Source organism: Ammodytes marinus, assembly GCF_949987685.1.
Source record: "Ammodytes marinus genome assembly, chromosome: 9".
Lineage (NCBI taxonomy): Eukaryota > Metazoa > Chordata > Actinopteri > Uranoscopiformes > Ammodytidae > Ammodytes > Ammodytes marinus.
In genome coordinates, this window is record NC_137213.1 from 20,448,793 (window position 1) to 20,472,348 (window position 23,556).

The 23,556-nt window shown below is 41.1% G+C and overlaps 1 protein-coding gene across 1 annotated transcript; it reads left to right on the plus strand.

Annotated features, from left to right (window-relative positions):
- The first annotated feature begins 1,854 nt into the window (after nt 1–1,854).
- On the plus strand, nt 1,855–18,920 carry LOC307255204 (fizzy-related protein homolog). The gene is made up of 14 exons (XM_080033847.1): nt 1,855–1,996; nt 3,243–3,316; nt 3,733–3,861; nt 4,049–4,112; nt 8,801–8,931; nt 9,040–9,125; nt 9,203–9,386; nt 9,486–9,551; nt 9,875–9,977; nt 10,124–10,308; nt 10,432–10,665; nt 11,054–11,158; nt 12,799–12,891; nt 16,639–18,920. The coding sequence occupies exons 2-14, from the start codon at nt 3,248–3,250 to the stop codon at nt 16,678–16,680; spliced, it is 1,491 nt and encodes a 496-aa protein (XP_079889973.1). The 5' UTR covers nt 1,855–1,996; nt 3,243–3,247; the 3' UTR covers nt 16,681–18,920.
- The last annotated feature ends 4,636 nt before the right edge of the window (nt 18,921–23,556 follow it).

Genomic DNA, 23,556 nt, shown 5'->3' on the forward strand with positions numbered 1-23,556 from the left:
TAAACGGCTTGTCATCACAAGTGACATGGAAGTCCTTAGCAAGCCACCTCTCCCAGATAGGACATCGATTGCTCCTTGCACGCATGAGGAAGCGGATAGTTGCATGTTATTGCACGTAGCCCATGCAGCAAGAAACGGCCACCACAAAATTATGATTCAAACAGTTGATACTGATGTTGTGGTGCTGGCTGTGGCAGTGGCTCAGACTCTACAACCAGTGGATGAGCTTTGGTTGGCTTTCGGTACTGGTAAGAATTTTCGATATTTGGCAGCCCATGAAATTGCAGCAGGGCTCGGGCCCGAGAAAGCATGTGCACTACCAGTGTTCCATGCATTGACGGGTTGTGACACTGTGCAAACAATCCCCCCTACCAAGGCTGCCCTAGAATAGCATGTTAAGAGAGCTGTATACCAAGGAGGGCAGCAACACCAGAACTACCTTCACCGTGCGAATGGGGCTGGTCAAAGTCACCTGAGGGGGACTATGAACCCTTCTGGACATGCCTACCAGATGCAGGCCAGTCAAGTTATGAACTTGTCTCATGCAAATGCAAGAAGGGTTGTGTTGGGCAGTGTAAGTGCAAAAAATCCCACTTACAGCGCACAGCCCTTTGTGTCTGTGAAGGCGAGTGTGACTAGTCTTCCCTGTGATAGACCCTAGGTTTCCCTTGCTTAACATGAGTATTTTGAGATAGAAAGAAGATTCTTAGAAATTCCAAAGTTCCCAATTCAAATTCTGCATCAAGATAAATGTATAATTAAACATAGAGATCATCCATATCTAACCAGTTGGCGGCCATTTTGAATTTTCAATGAAAATGTTCCACTATCCAAAAGACATTTACCAAGTAGTATGAATGGTAAATAAGTCTGAAATATCATATTAAATCCATCATTCATAAGAAAACAGTTGTTGCTGGCGGACATTTTGAAAAATGGCTGCCATGGGCGCCATGTTGAAAATTCATGATGGCTCCACATCCAAATCTTTTGAGAATGCCTTTGGCTATAAGTGTACCAAATTTCATGCTTTTATCACAAAATGCACAATTCCTTTATATTTTGGAACTAACCTCTATCCACATGGATCCTATATTCACATCTTCAGCAAAGCCCTATGGTGCTCACAGTTCAAACATTTCAACAATATGCTTTACATAATTTAAGCTTTGGTGTTTTGTTCGACTAGTTGTTTTCTGCAATTCTCTCTGAGAACACCAGTTTTGTCCTACAGCGACTAGTGCCTCTGTCTCTCTACTGACACTTTTTAAGCACTTATCTTCGTTCAATGCCTTTCACTTCTTTCCAATTCCTTTCACATGTCATTTCACATTCATTCACATTTCTGCATTTTCAGCAATGTTTTGCAGTTACATTGTAATATGCATTTTCAGCAATATTTTTGCAGTTGCATTGAGATTTATTTTCTTTTAGCACTATTTTGCAGTTGGATTGACATTTATGCCGTTTGAGCACTAGTTGTCAGCTCCTTTAACATTTCTGCATTTTTAGCACTATTTTGCATCATTTTTCATTAGGCCTACATTTGCAAACTTTTTCATATCTTCATACTCCTTCAGCGATCCAGTTTAGCGTCAGCTTTTTCAGCCTCCACCAGCATTTCCTTCTGGAAATGTTTTTTCTAGTTCATCTAATTTTTTCCCTGTCTCTTTTAGATATGTTATGTAAAGCACTTTGAATTGGCTCTGCTTTGTGTTTAAAATATGCTGGAAATAAACTTGCCTTGCCTCTACCAGTCCACTGATATCACGTTTCCTTAGCAACGCAAAAAGTGTGATTCAAAAAACAGTGACGTCACCTCTTTCCCGTGATGCTTAGCGAGTCCGACTTGAACGCTCAGCTAAAGAAAATATTTGTATTTTACATGCCTTGTTTTTAGGAATAAAACGCAAACAACAAGACTCCTCGACCGGGACCGACGCTGCAAAGAAAAACAATTCAACGGCGCTGAACGGGGGGAGTTAACCGGGGCACGGTAGGCCTTATTACGACTGTAAATTGTGAACAAACATTGTTGCCCGACTGCAAGCTAGCGTATCTAACGTTAGCTGGGCTAGTGTTAGCGGTAGCATTCAGATCCTGGATGATACAATTATTTGGCTTTTTAAATAGTTTTGGTGATTATTACAAATCGACGATAGCCACCCCAGATGGATGTTTTGTTTCACCGGAACCAGTGAGGACATATCTGTAGTTTTAATGTTTTAGGCAGCTGGTTAACACAAATAAAATGAAACGTTTTGGTAATTGTTATTAGAAAAACACCGATCCCACCCGATGCTGATATTGTACACCTTGACTATTGTCATTTACGATCAGATGTATCCACCGGTTAGCTAGTTTAACTGGGATTTTAACAAAGGCGGATTTTTGACCATTGTTTTGTTGTCTTTGTAATCGTGTCATAAGGATTTTCTTAAGCCGTCAACTGCAATACAGTAGACATTTATCTCCCAGGATTATCGCTAGGAAGAATGCGTCCTTAAAGTTTGTCTTTTCATTATCATCCAGTTAATATATGTTACTTTTCTTTAAGTAGTAACAAATGAGTTGAGTGAGTTGCACATCAACACGCCGTGTCAGTTCGCCAGGAGCATTGCATTTAGCACAGTCAGTTGATCATTGATTTACATGTGAAAAATTATTTACGGCAGTGTTACTGAAACAAGTAGTCTTTGAATCAATAATCCATTCATTGTTCAAGTGATTTATCAAGAACATTTAAAAAAGGGGAAACATTTGCAGATCCCAGCTCCTTAACTGTAAACTTTTGCAACCTACTTTTCTCAGTTGTACATTGTTTAAAAGTTGGCGCAAAGAAAGCCGTTTGAAATCATCCCTATGGGGACTGGGAACTTGTTATGGCTGTCCCAAATGTCATGACATTTTATAGACTGAACAACTTGCAAAGTAGATTCAACGAATATCATTATTTGTGGTGCCACTGCTAACACAGCACCCTTATATTCTAGTTTTCAGAGCTAAGTAGGCTTAGCTTTCAATAGTGTACAGGTTGTTTTTTGCTAGATATCGGCTAAACATTTTCAGATAGTGTTATATACAATGCAAAAAGTCCAGAAATCAGCAAGTCATAACTGAGAATACACTGTGTCTGTTACTTACATGTTCTCTGACATATGATACATGTGCATTCAATGAACTCTGCTATGATTACTTTATGGTTGTTATGTTGATAGTGATCGCTCTTATCTTGTTTCCAGGCATCATGGATCAGGACTATGAGTGCAGGCTGCTCAGGCAGATCAACATCCAAAATGAGAACGCCAGCCCCATAGTAAGCAAATAATACACACACTTGTATTCTCTAATCTAACAGTATTGAGCAGTATATCCATTACAGCAAGGCCGTTACCTTGACCACAGCACAAAAGATGATTGTAAATTAGCAGCGGACTTAAGATGGGTGGGGAAGGTGTTACTCTCAGACAGTGTTGGATGAACAAATAGTTTAACAGGCCAGCTGCTGTCATATGACGGTGTCACTAGTGTCGAGTGATTACAAGACCTTACGGGCCAAATTACTGGGTTTTGTGAATGTGGCCTCCTGTTCACAGACACTTCAAACAAAAGCACCATCTGCCTCCTAAATGATCTCCCCGTTATGTTATCAAGCTTTCACATCACTGTCCAAAGCTTTTTTTTTTTTTTTTGGCCGCGGGTCAGAAATATTAATTCTCCTCTCTCTTGTAGAAAGCGGTAGGAGCCGTGCGAGCTCTGACACCCTCCAGCTCCCCCTTGTCCTCCCCTAGCAAACACGGCGATCGCTTTATTCCTTCCCGGGCCGGAGCCAACTGGAGTGTCAACTTCCATCGCATCAATGTGAGTCTGCTGCAACACACCAGGGACCTCTGTCTTTCCTGTCAAAATAATTTCAGATAAAAAGCGTTGAGCATGGCTTTTAGAAAGCATTATCTTTGTTTTCATTTGTCTGTTAATATTTTGTACACAGTCACGTTTAAAGATTTGGTTGAGAACGATCATGTATTCATTTCATTTTCTGGTGCAGGAAATTGAAAAGTCACACAATCAAAACAGGAAAACCAAAGATGGCACAACAGACAGCAACAAAGGTAATCAATCCACCTGTACATGGACTGGAGACTGGTATACAATATGCATATTGACATTAACCCATTGATGACGGCTGCTGCGCGATGCCACATTGGCTCTCCTGCCTGATGCTGCGTCGCGCAGCATTATTACTTTATCTAATTTTCATGGCATTCCCAGCATAGAATGCACTGTCATTGGTTCAAATACACATGAGGTGGGTTTTGTTGATTTTTTTAAGACCACGTGACCACCCAAAAGTTGTGTGGTTTGCCGAAAATCATGTCAATCAAAAAAATAAAAAATAAAAAATAAAACAAAAGAATAAAAAAAATACGCCAGCTATGTCGGCGACAGAACAGTTTAGTGGCGTTTGGTGCGCAGAATCAAGGTCTACTATAGACTACTGACGAAAATCACACAACACATCGCATCTATTTATTAACAATATTTAATAATTTTCTAATTCATCTAATTTTGACGATTTTTAGAAATATTTGTTGGTTTGTAAGCGCTAAGGGAGCATGTTTAAATAAAACCTGTGAACCTTAACTTTTAAATGTATTTCATTTCATGTTTCTATGTGCTACACAGGCTTAGATATTAAGGTTTTGGTAGACTTGACAATTCGTACTATTTTTTCAGAAAACCCTCAGGCATTAAGGACATGCATCCTAGATTGCCATAGTCATCAATGGGTTAAGCGACCTACAAACAAGGTTGCACAGTATTTAATTATTAATTTATCTGCCATTTCTTATTTTCATAATTAGTATTGTATGTCAATTAGGGGTGTAACGGTACACTAAAGTCACGGTTCGGTACGTACCTCGGTTTTGAAGTCACGGTACGGTACAGTACGGTACGGTTCATAGTTAAGGGAGAATGAACAGCTTTAGCTGTCAGTAACTAGCTAACATAGCTGACAGTATGTAACATACAAATAAAATGCATAACAAATATAAAAATACTGCTGCAATTCTCCAATAAATAAAATACTTATTAAATACTAGTGTAGGTTCAGTATAAACTAAAATTGCAATGAAAAAATATATAGTAGGCTATTAATGGGTCTTTTTGACTTTAAAAAAAGAAAATATTGATGCAGCTCTCTTAACCCATTGATGACTATGGCAATCTAGGATGCATGTCCTTAATGCCTGAGGGTTTTCTGAAAAAATAGTATGAATTGTCAAGTCTACCAAAACCTTAATATCTAAGCCTGCGTAGCACATAGAAACATGAAATAAAATACATTTAAAAGTTAAGGTTCACAGGTTTTATTTAAACATGCTCCCTTAGCGCTTACAGACCAACGCATTTTTCTAAAAATCCTCAAAATTAGATGAGGGAGAAAATAAATAAATAATATAAAATATTTAAAAATAATGTGCTAAATGAGGTTATATAATCCTGCTTCCTTTTAGCATGGATAGTAGTGACTGAGTGTGCAGTGGAGGGATAAAGATAGACAGATATAGGAAGGAGAAGATCGCTTTATTTTATCATTTAGTTCAGTTATCACTGGCACCATAGATCCGACTTCCCAGTACAACTGGAAGGCAGACTGACTCCTGCTGTCGGGAGCCGATCAGCTGGTCCAAACGGCTGTATACCACGGAGATGAAAACGAAACTGAAACTTAACTATCGCCTGGCTGGGCTGAATTTGAGTTGGAGCAGCAAAATATAGCCTAAATTCATAAATATTGTTAATAAATAGATGCAATGTGTTGTGTGATTTTCGTCAGTAGCCTATAGTAGACCTAGATTCTGCGCTCCGAACGCCACTAACTGTTCTGTAATACACTATCGCCCCGTATTTTAATTTTTTTAATTTTTTTTATTTTGGTGCCTTCTAAAATGCATGTTCGACGTGTTGCCGCATAGGCGATCGCAGTGAAACAACCGACATTGTTCTAAACGTCTATCACTGTTTTCATAATTCACCTGGAATCTTGGGTGGGTAAGCGGGTGTGTGTATGCACACGGTATGATGTAGGCTATGATTGAGTTTCTTCTTTTTTATGAGAAAAATGTAATTGCTTGTTTCAGATTTTTTTTGTGTATGTGATTCCTATTTTGGGAAAACTGTATAGGAATTGTTTTGCTTTTTAGGGACCCCAGGAAGAATAGTTGTCACAATGGTGACAACTAATGGGGATCCAACAAACAATAAACAAACAAACAAACAATAAATAAACAAACCTGGAATCTTAAATTATCTCTCAAACGGGATTTGAATAACAGGGGGGCGCCTGCAAGCTCCGGTTTCCTGTTGACTTTCGTCATGCAGTTCGCTCTCTGTTCGATAGCACTGTATATCATCTTTATTTGCACTACTGATAGACTGTAAACAAGGGTTACTATTGGCGCTTTTCCACCGCACATGTAGCTCGACTCGACTCAACTCGACTCGACTCAACTTGGTTTGGTAGCAGCACGGGTCGTTTTCCACCGCAAATAGTACCTGCTGAACGTGGGCGGGGTTGTCGTATGGGGCTGAAAGCCTACTCCGGAGCAAAGTAGCAAAGCAGAAATTACGAGCAGTTGTTGCACTATTAACTGAACCAACCGCCAAAAACACGGATGAAAAATGTTTAAGAAATACCCCCCTTGTATCTGTTTGCTAAAAGAAGTAGAAGAATATTGCTACAGGCCATTAAAAGGGATGGTTGTTGTCCCGATGTGTGCCACACAGTCAGCTGTAGGGATGCGTCACGTACATCCCTACGTAAACACGGGCATGATAAAGTTGACTGTTTAGTGCTTGTTTCAGGATACGTGTTTTCAAATGCAAGCCGTGTCTCAGCCTGAATATTTTATTGAGGTAATCAGTTCAGTCCGAGGCTTGTAATGTAATCGCTCGCTATCATGTCTGTCCCAGCTGGCTACTAGCCTATGCTAGCTGCCCTACATGTCTCCTCTCGTATGTTAAGTAACTTCCCCAACAACCAACACTGGGTGAGCTTAGCGAATATATGGAAAATAAATTCGGATCTGTGATGCAAATCAAATGAAAGAGAGCCAGAGAAGGCTGCACGCGGCGTAAATACACTCAAAAGTGCCGGAGAGTTGGGGAGAATAAACAACAGAATGAAGCCGGTAGTCTCTGGCCACTGATTGGCCAAACAATAGTCTCTGGCCAATCAGTGGCCGGCCGTCTGCCGACGTCACCTTTTAGCATCGGCTCAGCTCGCTTGGAACCTAGAGCGAGGCGATACCAAAAAAGCAGCCGCTACGTGGTACCAGGTACCATGAAATTGCGGTGGAAAAGCCAAAAATGCGAGTCGAGTCGAGTCGAGCTGATACCATGCGGTGGAAAAGCGCCATATAACTGCTAATAGTGATGCAAACGGAACACTAGAGTGGAGAGCTGTTTATCTCTTGCTCTGACTGCTGCGTGAGGACTCGGCCGCCTGTCAGTGCTCTGGGACGGGGGGAGTGGCCGCGGAGTCACCCGCTGCTCGTTTAGAAGTTAAGAGCGATACATGCTTTAGCGACAGCCAGGGTCTCCAAAAGTCGCCAATAACACCAGAAGAAGCGGCTAGATTGGTCGCTTATTTTGAAAAAAGAGTCGCCAGAGGGGTCTGAAAAGTCGCTAAATATAGTGACAAAGTTGCTAAGTTAGCAACACTCCCTGACCCTCATGCTCACCATGGAGATAAGAGACTCTCAATCGCTGGCTGCTACTGCGCATGTGCGAGCCGAGCCGGAGGCTAAATGGTCCGGGGGGAACTCCGACGACAAGTTTTAAGTTCCACACAGCAAAACAAGCCTGTACATTCGCCATATAACGCTATGTACGCCACGAACGGACCGCGGTCCACCTCTGTAACACCAAATACGTGCCTGTACCGTCACGGTACGGTACAAATACATGTACCGTTACCCCCCTAATGTCAATAAATGTCAGAAAATAGTGATTCATGCTGCTGTAATTTCCCACAGCTCTATATGTATTCAAATTGCTTTTTTTATTTGACTGACTGACCAAAAGAACACAAAATATAGTATTCTCATATCTGACAATCAAAAGCACCAAATCCTCACATATGATAAGCTGGATCCAGACACTGTTTTGGTAGATTTCATTTTTGTAAACAAACAGACAGAATTAACAAGCATTGTTTGTATATGGATCGGTTAATAAATAAGTGTTTTGCCGTTCTTGTAGATGTAGTTGGGAAGAAAGCCCAGACTCTGACATAAAGCTGGATTAAATACAGGACATGATTTCCTCCAGTTTAAAAAATTTTTTTTTTTAACCGTTTTGAAAAATGTTTTTTGAACCATTTTGAAAAAACATTTTCTTATACAGTTTCATAGATGCCCTGTGTTTTATGACTGTCTTGCAATATATATTGCAATATATACCACCTCAATCATGACACCTTAGTTCATCATAGCGAAATGTTGGTGATGTATCATGTTCATTTAGTGCAAGTTGTCCCCTTTTCAGCCCTTTCCACAGGTATCTGTGCACTCCGGTCAAACTAGATAATTTGACCTTCTCTTGTTTACCAAGCGCGGGCAGGCTCATGGAAACTAGAGATAAGGTCCAAACAAAGCCTAGTGGAAAAATTCTCCCTGATCTTTAGAGATGTGAGAGCGAGCTGAGAAATTGCAGAGGGAGGCCACAGCGTTTGAACTTAATCATATCAAAAGCCTGGTTTGATTTCCCCTCTGTCTCTTCCTTCGCCCTTCAGCGGACGGCCTGGCTTACTCCGCTCTGCTGAAGAACGAGCTGCTAGGAGCCGGTATCGAGAAAGTCCAGGACCCCCAGTCAGAAGACCGCCGTTTGCAGCCATCTACTCCTGCCAAGAGGAGCCTATTTAGTGTAAAGACATTTTAACATGGCTGTACCTTTTTTTTAATGTTCTTGTTTCATGTTTTTTTTTTCTTTTCTTTTTTCTGCATCACTTAACCCCTCTCTGTGTTTGTGCAGTATTCAGTAAGCGCTAAGAGAACTCTGCCAGAAGAAGACGGAAACACAGTCTCTCCATATTCTCTTTCGCCTGTCAGTAGCAACAGGTAATGTGTGTTCTTAGTCACTCCTCTAATGTTATCCATTGTATATATGCCTTACTCAATTGTGTTGTGCATTGCAGCCAGAAACTGCTACGGTCGCCGAGGAAACCTACGCGCAAAATTTCCAAAATTCCCTTCAAAGTGCTGGACGCTCCGGAGCTCCAGGACGACTTTTACCTCAACCTAGTGGACTGGTCCTCTCTCAACGTGCTTAGTGTTGGACTTGGTACCTGTGTCTACCTGTGGAGTGCCTGCACCAGCCAGGTGTGTGGGATGTGTCAATTGAGTGAATTGAGCGAAGCAGCAAGACAAGAGAGTGTATATTGTATAATGTTTTAATTATTTATTTATTTCCCTTTATAGGTGACGCGTCTATGTGACCTTTCTGTAGAAGGAGATTCTGTAACATCAGTGGGCTGGTCAGAGAGGGTGGGTTTCTCTGTCTATTAATATCTTTGCGAAATTGTCAGTTTATACTAAGAAAAGAAGAAGGAAAAACAACATGCAGCATCATAAATAAGGTTGTAGGCGAGCCATGAAGCAAAACTCTATTCAGGTTTTCATTAAATAAGCACAGAGTAAATGGTGCGTCATGGAAAGTGACTGTAACTTGTTGCAAGTTACGATGCAAATTTAAGTTTTCGTGTTCAGGTTCTGTTTTAACCTTTTTAAAACTCCAGTTTATGTTTTTGAAGTCATTACAGACTCTTCGTACGTCAGTGTGATATTCAAAGTGTGTGTTCTATTTTTAGGGTAACCTGGTGGCGGTGGGTACTCATAAAGGCTATGTACAGATTTGGGATGCTGCAGCGGGGAAGAAGCTCTCTGTTCTAGAGGGACACACAGCCAGAGTGGGTGAGTTTGAGAGGCTGGACAGATGGAAAGTAGAGACTGCAAAATACACAGCCTTGGTCATAATTTTTTGCACAGTTGTATAGCAACATCTCTCATTCACGGCCGGTGAATCATCTTCCTCCTCGCTCTGCCTTTTGTTCTGCCAGGTGCGTTGGCATGGAACGCGGACCAGCTGTCGTCTGGGAGCCGTGATCGGGTCATTCTGCAGCGCGACATCAGAGCCCCGCCTCTCCAGTCAGAGCGCCGTCTCCAAGGACACAGACAGGAAGTGTGCGGGCTCAAGTGGAGCACAGACCACCAGCTGCTAGCCTCAGGTGGAAACGATAACAAGGTAACACATACAGAAACATATCCCCTGTTAGACATTTAGTACCAGGACCCCCCAGTCGTCTGAGCATCACACACTTATTCCTCTACCTTCTCTCCTCTTGTTCCCTGAACCTGCTGCCTGCAGTTACTTGTGTGGAACCACTCTAGCGTGCTCCCGGTGCAGCAGTACACGGAGCACTTGGCTGCAGTGAAGGCCATCGCCTGGTCCCCTCACCAGCACGGCTTGCTGGCCTCCGGAGGAGGAACAGCCGACCGCTGCATTCGCTTCTGGAACACTCTGACCGGCCAGCCCTTACAGTGCACAGACACCGGCTCTCAGGTCTGCAACCTGGCCTGGTCCAAGCACACTAATGAACTGGTGAGTCACCTGAAGGTGCCATTTGGAAGTATAGTATGTTTTTTTTAAATTCAGTCAAGGAACTGTGTTTTGGAATTCTTAATCTTTTCTTGCCATTGAACGGCATCTAAGGAGTACTGTGTTTATCGTAAAGTTGTCGATGTCACACTTGCTACCCAATGGCATGCAAAATAAAAAATAAGACCATTTAAGTGTTGTTGGAAGGCGTGTTATTTGACTCTAGAAAGTATGTCATCCCTGCTTCCAGTCTCTTAAGCTAGGCTGAACCCAACGCATTGTTATTCACTTTATTTGACAGAATACTGGCAAATGTCCCAGACCAACAGTGTTCCTGTACAGTCTGAGGTGAATATACAGAAAACATTTTGTGTGTGTTTTTTTTCTGTAGGTCAGCACACACGGTTATTCACAGAACCAGATCCTGGTGTGGAAGTATCCCTCTCTCACCCAAGTGGCCAAACTCACTGGACATTCCTACAGAGTACTTTACCTGGTCAGTATTTACTTTGTGCATTCAAATGTCTCACTGCTGCTGAAGCAATAGTTTACATGTTAGAGTGGCAAACTTTACAGTACATGTAAAACAAAATATTGGTTTAAGAAGCATTTTGTTTATTTAAATATACTAGTGCAGTGCCCGTGGGAAGCAGGTAAACAAAGAAAGATATTAGACAGCACATTTGGCTGCTATCATTGATGGCTAATTTTACACTGTTGAAGGTTATTATCAGTAACTTACTTTGTAGAAGTTGGCTACAGAGTAGGGCAACATTCCTTAGTGTATTGTGTAAAGATAACCACAAACTAATTCCATGTGTTTTGTTAAGTGAAATGAAACACAAATGTGTTAATTAATTAAGTGTTGAAGCCTAAAGAAGAATCGAGCTGTACAGGTGTTACCTATACAATCTGATATTATGGTACCCTGCAAACTGCCATCCATACTGCACAATGCAGTCAAACTTACAATCAGTTGCATATAGTAAATGGCTGCACTGTGTATAAAAGGAGTCTATGCTGCACGCCATGACAACATTGTCAACCCCATCACCATTACTGTTAGGTATTTGAAAGATAAGACAGAGTTTGGATAACTGTCAATTAATGTTAACGTGTCAGTAGCAGTCAGCTGTGTGGTCGCGCGGGCGCGCTCGGGCTTTCGGTTTAGCTTTTAAATGGATATAAAACATTTTGTGGAAGCATCCGAGACCGTGCTGTCAATTTTTCATTTTTTTATTTTTTCATTTAACTTTTATTTATCCTCGAGAGACCAATTGAGGGGTGACCCTCATTTTCAATGACGTTGAGTTCAAACAAATTCAAAGGAAAAACAACAATACATTAACAATATTCAACGCAAATACATCAAAATACACAACACGTTAACGTGTCAGTAGCAGTCAGCTGTGTGTGTGTGTGGGACTTGGGTGCGCTCTCGGGCTTTCGGTTTAGCTTTTAAACAGATATTAAACATTTTGAGGAAGCATCCGAGACCGTGCTGTATTATTACAGTGAAAATAGCGTAAAGTGCAGTCTTTACCACTAAAGCGGACAGGTGGAACAGGTGAGGAGTTGTTGAGGAAGTAACAATAGGCTGTGTCGGTCTGCTGTGTGTGTCCCGCTCGTCAGAGGGAGGCGGGGTTTATTCAGAGATTACTTCATGCTCCGTTCGCACTGTGCTCACTGTGGCCTTCAGTGTGCGCACATACTTCTAAAAACTTCACAATGAAGGATGCACACCTTCGTACTTCTAAAAACTTCACAATGAAGGATGCACACCACCTTTGTGCTGTGCGCAAGCAATATCCGGAAGCTCGTGCCGATCTGACTAAAACTCAGAGAGATATGCGAGCCACAGACATACACACACAGACAGACGTTTCTTGCTTTATAGATAGAAGATATGTCTAGTCTAATAAACTTGAGTAAAATCTGACCAAAAAGTGTGCCGAAATTTTTACATAAGTGCTGATCTCTAGAGCAAATGGTTGAGCATCAACCTTGCTCTCTGAGCAATTGACATTAAAGCCACCCACACTCGAAGAACTAAAACAAAGACTACTATTCCATACCACTAATTAGATACTTTCTTTAAACTGTGAATTCAGTGTCTAATAATGATTTTATGTGCAGGCCATGTCCCCTGACGGAGAGGCCATTGTGACGGGAGCTGGAGATGAAACACTTCGGTTTTGGAACGTCTTTAGCAAGATGAGATCCACTAAGGTATTTAAATGATCTCTATTTCTCACTTATATTTACATCTAGGTCTTTATTTCACAACCCCCCTCCTGGGGCCTGTTTCATGTAGCTGGTTTTGAGGCAACTCAGAGTTTTTTCGCTCTGAGTTAGTGGAAACTCTGGGTTTTCCGTTTCAGGAAGCAGGTTCAGCGCAACCGAGAGTCAGTTACTGCGGCAACTAGGGTTGCAAAGGGGTGGAAAGTTTCCGTTAAATTTCTGGAAACTTTCGCTCGGGAATTTTGGGAATATTCAAAATTGGAAATTATAGGAATTAACTAAATGGCGGTAATTTAAATGATTTTTGTTTCATATCCAAACATAAATCTAAAGATTTAAACACTATGTTTGGTCATAGACAGGCACCCATGCAAAAATAATACAATTAAAAAAAAAAAAAAAAATTGAACAGATTTATCAAGTTTTGATTATTTTATGAACAATCAATAATTTCACTGAACAACAAAAAGATGAATGTTGAGTAAAATATTACTCATCTGTCTGACCCCACCCATTCAATAAATAATGTAAAATGCCCCCCCATGTGATGGATGAATGCACAGGGCATGTAGGGGGCGTGGCCTCAGTACCCATGCAGTAGGTAGGATGTGTGCTATGTGCAATTTGCCAAGTGTACTTGCATAACATCTGGTTGTTTTAGTCAAGATTATGCTAAAATATATTTTCCCCAACTATATTTAAAATCACAGTTTAAGCCTCTGTAAACCTGGTCTATTAAAAATCAATATATGATATCAAGTTTGGTGTCTCAATAAACTTAAAAAAAAATCTGATTTGAAATTAAATGTTCATAAATATATAAAAACCTAGTTGAAAAAACTGCTTTTTACTGTCTAGAACGTTTGCCAGGACTGAAATAACATAGTTAGGAGAATTTAGTGCATTTGGGTTGCTTTGAATTTAGTAAATTCCTGTTTATTCCCATTAATTCCCAAAATTCCCGTTAATTCCCATAAATTCCTGTGGAAAGTTTCCAACTTTTAAAATTCACAAAATTTTGCAACCCTAGCGACAACATACACCATGGGTCTAACCTGCTGGATAGGTGGTTAGACCTACCCTGAGTTGTTACGCTGCAGCTCCGACTGAAGAAATAGTCACTGTCACAACGCTTCCCTGTACAGTTTAAAGCAAAATCACTCCATAGAAATCTCCATCGGGATGTTTTTATCATGTACTGATGATTTTACGTTTGATTGATCATTTATTTGATCAGTAGCCTTGTTCTCAGCCATTGTTCGTTCATGTAGGCGGCCACCTTACACATCGTGAACATGCTCTACATTCAAATTAATAAACCTATTTGTATTGTATATCATTCTTTTTTTTTTATTAATAGGAGTTTTTTAACATCTGTGGCACTGAACAGATTTCTGTCAGGTTGAAATGTAATTCTGTAGCTGCACGCGATCTTTCACTTGTGTGATCCCTAAGTCACAGACGAGCCTCGTTAAATAGCCTAATATGAATATAGAAATAATATAATAATTGTGATAAACTGTGATCACTTGAGGACAAGGGATCTGGTAATAAATCAATCAGGCTCTACAATGGAAACTGTCACCTAATGTGTCTGACAGTAATGTCACTCCCCATGTAAAAGAAGCGACAGTCTGTTTACTAGGGGTGTAACGGTACACTAAAGTCACGGTTCGGTACGTACCTCGGTTTTGAAGTCACGGTACGGTTCATAGTTAAGGGAGAATGAACAGCTTTAGCTGTCAGTAACTAGCTGACAGTATGTAACATACAAATACAATGCATAACAAATCTAAAAAGAATACTGCTGCAATTATCCAATAAATAAAATACTTATTAAATACTAGTGAAGGTGCAGCATGAACTAAAATTGCAGTGAAAAAAAAAGCCAGTGTTAATGCTCAGCAGGCTCTGTAAGCTGGTATGTAAAAAAAGGGTATGTCATCTTTAAGGGTATTGTTGACTTTAAAAAAAATATATATTACTGCAGCTCTCTGAAGCTCTGAAATGCTCTTATAAATATAACAATTATCAAATAAAAGTGCAACTGCAGCATCAATTAAATGACAGCTTATGTATTTTCAGTATAGAAAAGCAAATACTGTCTGGGTTTGCACAGCTCGATTTCTCTTCACAGTAACGGTGACCTGGATGGTGCCTTTTCAAATGCGTATGCATGTTCGACGTGTTGGCTCCCTTTATATGTCCATACATACATAGGCGATCGCGGTGAAACAATAACCTGTGTGCCGACATTGCTCCACACGTTTATCACTGTTTTCATAATTCTACTGGAATCCGAAGTTATCCCTCAAACGGGATTTGAATGACAGGGGTGCGCCTGCGACCTCCGGTTTCCTGTTGACTTTCGCCTTGCAGTTCGCTCTCTGTTTGATAGCACTGTATAACATCTTTATTTGCACTACTCATAGACTGTAAAAGAAAAGATGGGTAGCCTACTACAACTGCTAGTAGGGATGCAAACGGAACACTTGAGCGGAGAGGTGTGTATCTCCTGCTCTGACCGCAGCTGGGAGGAGCTGCTGCGCAAGTGTGTCAGTGCTCTGGGACGGGGGAGCTTATGGCCTCGTTTGATAGAAGACCTGCGCAATTATGATGCTCGTCTTGCTGAGCGCACAGCATTTATGCAGCATTTTTGTTGTGCGCTCAGCAAGACGTGCGTCATAGTTGCGCAGGTCTGAGCAAGACGGCTCCAAGTCGAACGAGGCTTATATGTCCATGCGGGGGAGGTGCCTCGGAGGCAGCCGCTGCCCGTTGAGAAGTAAAGAGCGATACATGCTTTAGCGACAGTCTCCAAAAGTCACCAATAACACCAGAAAAAGTAGCTAGATTTGTCGCTTTTTTGAAAAATAGCTGCCAGAGGGGTCTCAAAAGTCGCTAAGTTAGCAACACTGCACCCTCATGCTGTGCTCACGGTGCTCACCATGGACATAACGGACTCTTAATCGCTGGCTGCTACTGCGCACGTGCGAGCGAGCCGGAGGCTAAATGGTCCGGTGGGAACTCCGACTACAAGTTTTAAGTTCCACACCGCAAAACAAGCCTGTACATATATTAACGCTATGTACGCCACGAACGGACCGCGGTCCACCTCTGTAACACCAAATACGTGCCTGTACCGTCACGGTACGGTACAGATACGTGTATCGTTACACCCCTACTGTTTACTGCACAGTATTATAGCTTGCCTACATAATACAGCGAATATAAAACACTGTCAGCAATGCTGTGCAGCGTTAGCTTTATACTTTTGCTGCTGCTGATATGCGTAACTTAATTCTTAAAATAGACTATTGCTTCTCATACGGAACGGAAGGTAATGATTCTCTTGACAAAAAATGTTTGCCCCGTTTTTTTCTGAATTGCAGAGGTGATTACATCAGAGTTATGAGAAAATATCCCCCTTAATTCCATACCATTAACTAATTTGAGAAGTGGGAGGATCAAGCATTTGTTTCTCCTGTTTCCATGGGGAATCATGTTATCAGCGATGGCTTTTATGCACACGCTCAACCCAGAGTGAACACGCTCAGAGTTGATTGACCCAACGCTGATCCACTGTTCTGAAACCGATAACCCAGAGTTGCTCATCTCTGAGTTGAGCAACTCAAGTTGTCAGAGACTAAAAATCCACCAGAATGCAGGAAATAAACAAATCTGTCTGAGGTCATAATAATAATTTTATTGGTCTTAACTTCTTCCTCCCTCCTATAGGAATCCGTGTCAGTGCTGAACCTTTTCACCAGGATCCGGTAGTGAGCACAACTCTGTCTACGGGGGGAATCAAGCCTGGAAGGGAAGTCATCTTTGCATGTGTCGAACTGTGAAACGGGCCCATCTTTGTGTGTTGACCTCAGCAGTCTACTGAGCCCCCCCCCCCCTCAATTGCTCTTAGTTATAAAGCCAAGTTGTAGCTTGAGGCGTGAAAGAGGTGGAGGGCAGAGGAATTGCATACGTACGTACAGTATTTCACTCTCTCCTGAATGACGGAGCCATGGCCTTCTACGACAGACCAGTGATCTCTGATGACGGGGGGGGGGGTTCTCCCCGTGTGATTATGTTCTTGTTTACAGACTGACGTTGTGCTTACCTGCCAAATATTAAGTTTGTCCTTTTGATTGTCTATTTATTTTTTGTTTTTTAAAAACAGATTTTTAACACATATTCTTAATAGTGTGTTTGTTGGAAGGCTGGTAGATTTCCTTTTCCTTGAGTTTTGTGTTTTGTTTTGTTATGTTTTTTTTGTCTTATTTGTGGAGCAAAAAAAAGATCCAAGCTTGTGTTTTTATTTCACTGAGAAACAATAATGATTCATGCACGCTGATAACTGATTACTTAAAGGGGTAGTTCAGGATTTTAGACATAGGGCCTTATTCCCAAGTTAGCCTTGGTGTTCTTTATCAGTGGAGACAGTTTTCAACACATTTAATTCAGTCCTTATAGTTGCAGAGTGCGCTCGTGCTAAGCTAGCGCACGGCATCGGGGGGATATCTAGCCTGCAACTAAAACAGTCTTACCCACTCCACAGTACACCCGAGGCCAATCAATTATAACGCCAGACTATCGATGTAAATGTCTGTGTTGATAGAATAATTTTAGAAATAAAACCAACCTCGCATATTGCATTTTGAGGGACTTTATTCCTTGTAGGCTGCGGCAGCGGCGGACTAATACCTAGGTTACAGGCTCTATAATAGTTTGTTTACCTGCTGCTGCCCGTACCTGTACGAGCCGGAATACACTGATGAAGAATTGAGAGGGATGCTCAAAGGGCAGAAAGAGAAAGAGCGTCTGTAGAGACAGCCCCCGCTGGAGCTGCAGCAGAGAACCGGGACAGAATGACGGTAGACTGGTGGCAGTGCAGTTTCAGTTTCTGTCCCACGCTGCTCTGTTTACTTTCTGCTGTAGTGATTCGGTTACACAGCAAAGTAAAAGTCCGCTGCTGCTAAGAAAGTAGTCCCTCAAAATGCGATAATTCATGCGAGGTTGGTTTATTTCTAAAATTATTCTATCAACACAGACATTTACATCGATAGTCTGGCGTTATAATTGATTGGCCTCGGGTGTACTGTGGAGTGGGTAAGACTGTTTTAGTAGCAGGCTAGGTATTCCCCCGATGCCGTGCGCTAGCTTAGCACGAGCGCACTCTGCAACTAGAAGGACTGAATTAAATGTGTTGAAAACTGTCTCCAATGATAAAGAACACCAAGGCTAACTTGGGAATAAGGCCCTATGTCTAAAATCCTGAACTACCCCTTTAATCCTGTGCCGATCTCTTTTTAAAAATCTGACTTAAGTTAAATTTTGTCTAATAATATTAAGTATTGGCTTATCGTTTCATAACCTCGAGAGTTATTTTGTTATGACTTACGGCACATCAAGAAAGCAACTATTTGGTAACGACAACAATTTCTCATAAAAGTCATAGATAAAAATTAGATTTGAGTGCGATTGGTGTGGAAGCTTTTATTATATCTCGTTTTCCTACTTTCTCAAATCGGTCAAGGAAATTTCTACGAAAAAAGATGTTAATCAGTGTCATCTGTCACAGCAACTAAAGCACATAGGAAAAACATTTGGGAATGACTCGGAGTAAAATGCTTTCTGTGCGGAGCCTCTGCTCTGTGCTGTGTCTGATAACATATTCAAGCTCTGGGCACTTGTCTTGCTACTTCAGATTGTTTTTGTATGTCATGCTATTTGTTTTTGTTTTACTATCTGATATCTTCTGCAACATTTTCTCCCAATTTTTAATTTGAATGTTTGAGTCAGGCGGGCCACATTTAAATAAGTGCTATTTATTTGTGTTGTGTACAGAGGCTCTTGTACAGAAATGGCATGTTTGTTCACTAATGTTATCTGAAGGGAGCTGATGGGCAGTTTCCTGTTAAACTCTAAGGACATTTTCCTTTTATGCCACTTAAAAATCAAGACAAACTGCCAGCTACCTAACTTGAAGCGCAGGAAGAATGTTAAAAAGATAAAATATTTCTGTACCGAGGAATAATCAACAATTAAACGACCATATCTTGTACCTTGTGTCATCGCTGTTTTATTGTCCAATAACTGGAGAGTAGACCTCTATAATATCAGCCTGCAGCTATGAAGTAAAAGGGGCAGCACAAGGCTGATATGTTCATCTGAGCCACAATACTATTATAAAGAGCTACACTCCTGCACAGGGTGACATGTTCATATATTACCAAGAATACTGGACCTTATCTGCATCTGATAATAGTCCATAAATTGCCATGCTGTTCTAGAAAATTTGCTTTTTAACATAGAAACCATAGTATGTGTACAGTTTTTAAATATCTACATCCTCAGTAGGAACCAATGGCCTTGGGGCTGACATTTCTGTCTTTATATGGGACTTTTTTGACTCTTTTATTTTTCATCCCGATTTGTTTTTAAGGTCCCAAAATAGGTTTAACAAGAATGATTGCGTGCTTCTACTTGAGCATGGAAAGAGTTTTTAGAATTCCATAAAACAGCAGCACCATTAGGGGTCCCATTGTGTCAAATAAAAAGTGTTTAAAGCAGAAAATGGTAGTCGAGTCACATACAGTGCTGCTTGAAAGTATGTGAAACCCTTGAGCCTTTTGGAATTTTATTGAGTTTAACCATTATTAATTAATTTTGATCAATTCCAGTATTTTTTATGTGAAATAACAGATGTTTGTTTGTCAATTCCACATTGTTCTTTAAAAAGTTTACAGAAATTAAATCTAGATGAGGCGGGCTCTGCGGTGGTTCCTATGACACAGTAAGTATTTGAACCAATCATGGCAGTTCTCTGTCCGAACGTTCCATACAAATTCAATGACTGAGTGACAGTTGCCATGGAAACCGTTTGATATATGAGCATGGGAGCCAAGCCCACACAGTCCTGGCAAACATTGTAGACAGTAAAATAAACTGTATTTTCACCTAAGTTTTATAATATTTAAGAACATTTAATTTCCATCAGATTTTTGTAATGGTTTTTTGAGACACCCAACTTTAATATCATATATTATTTTTTTTTACAATTTTAGACCAGGTTTCCAGAGCTTTGTTGCATTGAGAAGAAACATCTCTAACTCTGCCACTATATCTAAAAGATAGCATTCTCTGATTTGGTTATTTGATGGTACTGGTGTTGATGGCGGGTCGTGTTGCTGTCTTGTCAAATATCTCCCATTGGTGTTATCGATTGGGTTGAGAACTGGTGGTTGTGAAAGTCATAGCATATAATTCACATAATTTACATTTGGTATTGAATCATCTCTATTCATTGGGGTTTCTTCACTTATTTATTCTGTTTTTATTTTTCCATAATTTTACACTTTTTTCAGTAGATTTGTTGTCCAAACTCAAAGTGAACACCAGAGGGCCCCATCCTATGAGCAGTTCCAAACACAGGGATTCAGTGCTCCTTTGATGCTTCCACACCCTTCCAATCCACCTTGAAGGTGAGGCTCAGATCTATCGCTCGCACGAGGAATATCCTGCCAGTAATGCTTACTGACTGTGTTTATATCAGGCTCTGGGGAAGGTTGACCATCCCACCCGACGGCAGCTACCATCTCCACATTGTATCTGGTTTCGTTTAATCCACATTCGTTTGAACAAGAACTTTTTTGAACAGACATGAAAAACGCTTGCGGCCTTGCCTTGATTTCTGGGAGTCTGTAAAACTTTCCGCATATAACCACCAGCCCAGCCCACACACACATAGTTCTGACCCAGAGCATAAAAAACAATGAATGTTCACCGCGTAAACTACAGCCAAAAGAAAGGGTCTGAATACATAAAGGAAACAAAAGACGTCTTAAATGATTCTGCTCCTGCAGGTTGCGTGCTATCATTTAAATTGGGTAATATCGAATAGATTGTTAGAATTTGACTGCAACTAAAACAGATTTTACAACTCAAACACAAAATAATGAAAACGAGTCTTAATTTAGTGACTACCAAAACTGAAGTGGTCTATTTCTGAAAGTGCTTCTCCTTGCGAAGAATATTGGGTACTATAGGCCTGCTGCATGACTCAGCTTCATTGACATCAGAGAGCCCCCAGCCTTTTCTTCCCCTTTAGACTCCATTATAATGTCATCTAAATAACACGCATAGTCCATTATAGTGATCGGATAAATCATCTGAATGGAAGACATTCAATACAGTCTTGCAGCTCATATGTGTGGCTCTCGGTGGGCAGATGTTAACATTAAGCCCTGAAAGCCGAGGGGAGAATGGAGGGGGTGGGCTAATAAGCGTAATCCTACCTCCTGATGTTCCTATCAAGAGGCACAGAGTGTGATGTTCATTATACAACCAAAGCCCCACAACACAGCAGCGAGCAGGATCTTCCTCCCTAAGCCTGACTCTTGAGCTTCATTGATAACTAGCCTACAGGGATATCAAAGGAACAAAGCTTTTGTGATAAACAATGTCTGCAGTCCAGCCACACTTCTTTTCTGTCATTTTTAGTCAGAGGGAACAGGGCACAAAGAGGGTCACTCATGGGCCCTAATTACAATAAGACACTAGTCACATGACCCCAGCAGCACCTTTGCATTCATAGAATGGGGACCCCCCCCTGCCCCCCATTCTTCCACTGCCTGGCAACTGTGACGAGCTGTCAAATTGCAGGTGTCAAAGAGGGTCTTGTTGGGGGAAAAAAATAAAACTGACTGAGACATTTTAAGGTTTGTTAAAATGTCACACAGGGCCTTGAAAGCAGCAGGAAACCTCCTCATCCCGGTGTCCATGTTATTTTAGTGTCTTACTTGGAAATGAAATGACAGTTAGCCTGTCCTTGTTTGAGACCTGCTGTTATGACTGCTCAATTAAACGATGCAGCTTTGAGTGTATGAAGATTTGCTTACTCTTCGCTGCTCACCACTTCAAACTGAATCCTGACAACACAGTTTGTGACTGAGTAGAATTTCAGAATCGTGTTGAAATTTGCAGGGTGAAAATAAAAAAAAAAAAATTTTTTTTGTTGTTTTTTGCACACAAAATGGTTTCCAAATTATTCTGGCTGCATGGTGATAGTTTTCCCTTTTTTCCATCTATAGTGCGCATCGTAAGGAATGATTCTTCATTTTTAACTTAAATAAGGCAGATACCACCCGACAAAGTCATCATACGTTCCACCTTTATTTTTGAATTCTTCTTATAGGAACACATTTCTTTGACAGGTCATTGTGTTTGGCAGTTTTCCTCTGGTTCATATAGGATGAGAGAGGGATGAGCAGTTAGACATAAAAAGGACCACAGACACCTCTGTTGACTGTGATAACACTGCTCAGTACTGTAAGGGGAACAGCAATCCGATAATGATAAATCCAAACTTGAAACTTTTAAATCACTCTCTATACCCTACCAACCTACAAATGCGGCTAAATTGTCAAGGATGTCAGAAACAATGATTAACATTCGACTGGCCTGTCATTTCATGATTTTAAATCAGGAATGACTTATGACTTATTATCTCCCAACTCGGGAACATCACTTTCTAACAGCCATTCCCTGGCGAATCCTACACCATGTTTACTGAAAATAGATTCAGGACTCCTCTCAGCTTACAAAACAAATGTTTTAACACTGCTGCAAGTTTCCATAAGACACTGTACATCGTAGTTGGTTGGCATAATTCTAAGTGTGCACTTTGCACAGGATGAGGATAAATTAAATTGTTTACAGTTACATTGTTACATTCCAAAGCAATTCATTATAGACTAGGAAATAGCAATAAGTCTTGCTATATCCACAGCCCCCAGGTATGTAACATGCACTTTTGCTGTTTCCATTGTAAGTTGATTGGATGCATAGTCTTGATCTCACACAGTTTAGGTAAAATCCAATTATACCTGAGCTCCTCACCACAGTCAGGCCCCTGCAGGTGCTCAGTGAAACCTTACATTCCCTTGAGACACATGATTTCAATTTAGGTGTGTGTGTGTGTGTGTGTGTGTGTGTGTGTGTGTGTGTGTGTGTGTGTGTGTGTGTGTGTGTGTGTGTGTGTGTGTGTGTGTGTGTGTGTGTGTGTGTGTGTGTGAGAGAGAGAGTGAGAGAGAGAGAGAAAGAGAGAGAGAGAGAGAGAGAGAGAGAGGGTGTTCCCTGGTCAGATTACGCGCTGACGTGAGTTTAGTAACTTGCATTGATTTATGCCTACAGCCATGGTGGAGCCAGAATTCCAGGTTATATTTTCATCCACATACTACATCCTCAGCCTCCACACGTTTTTTTTTAACTCTCCTTAGCGTTATAGACCTAATGTAATTTGGTTACTGGTTTTTGGGCCGCACCCTTAACGAGGTCTGAAAAGAAAAAAAGGAAACACACACGTCCACGTCAACTGGTCTCCTCTCCTCTCGCAGTCGTCACTCCGCATCGTCCCGCCTCCCCCCCTCCTTTTCCTCTCCGAAGCATCAGGCATATAAACACGCTGATGCATCTTCCCCCCAGCCTACCCAGTAACATGATGAAAACCATTAAGGCTACGTGGAGCTCAGATGGGAGGGCGCACAGAATCAGAGCGTGGTTGATTTCAATAGAAAAGCCCCACAGTGGAAGAGACGCAGCTATGCTATAACACTGCCTGCATCACCTGTTGTACCCGTCGACACACGGTGAGTCCATCAC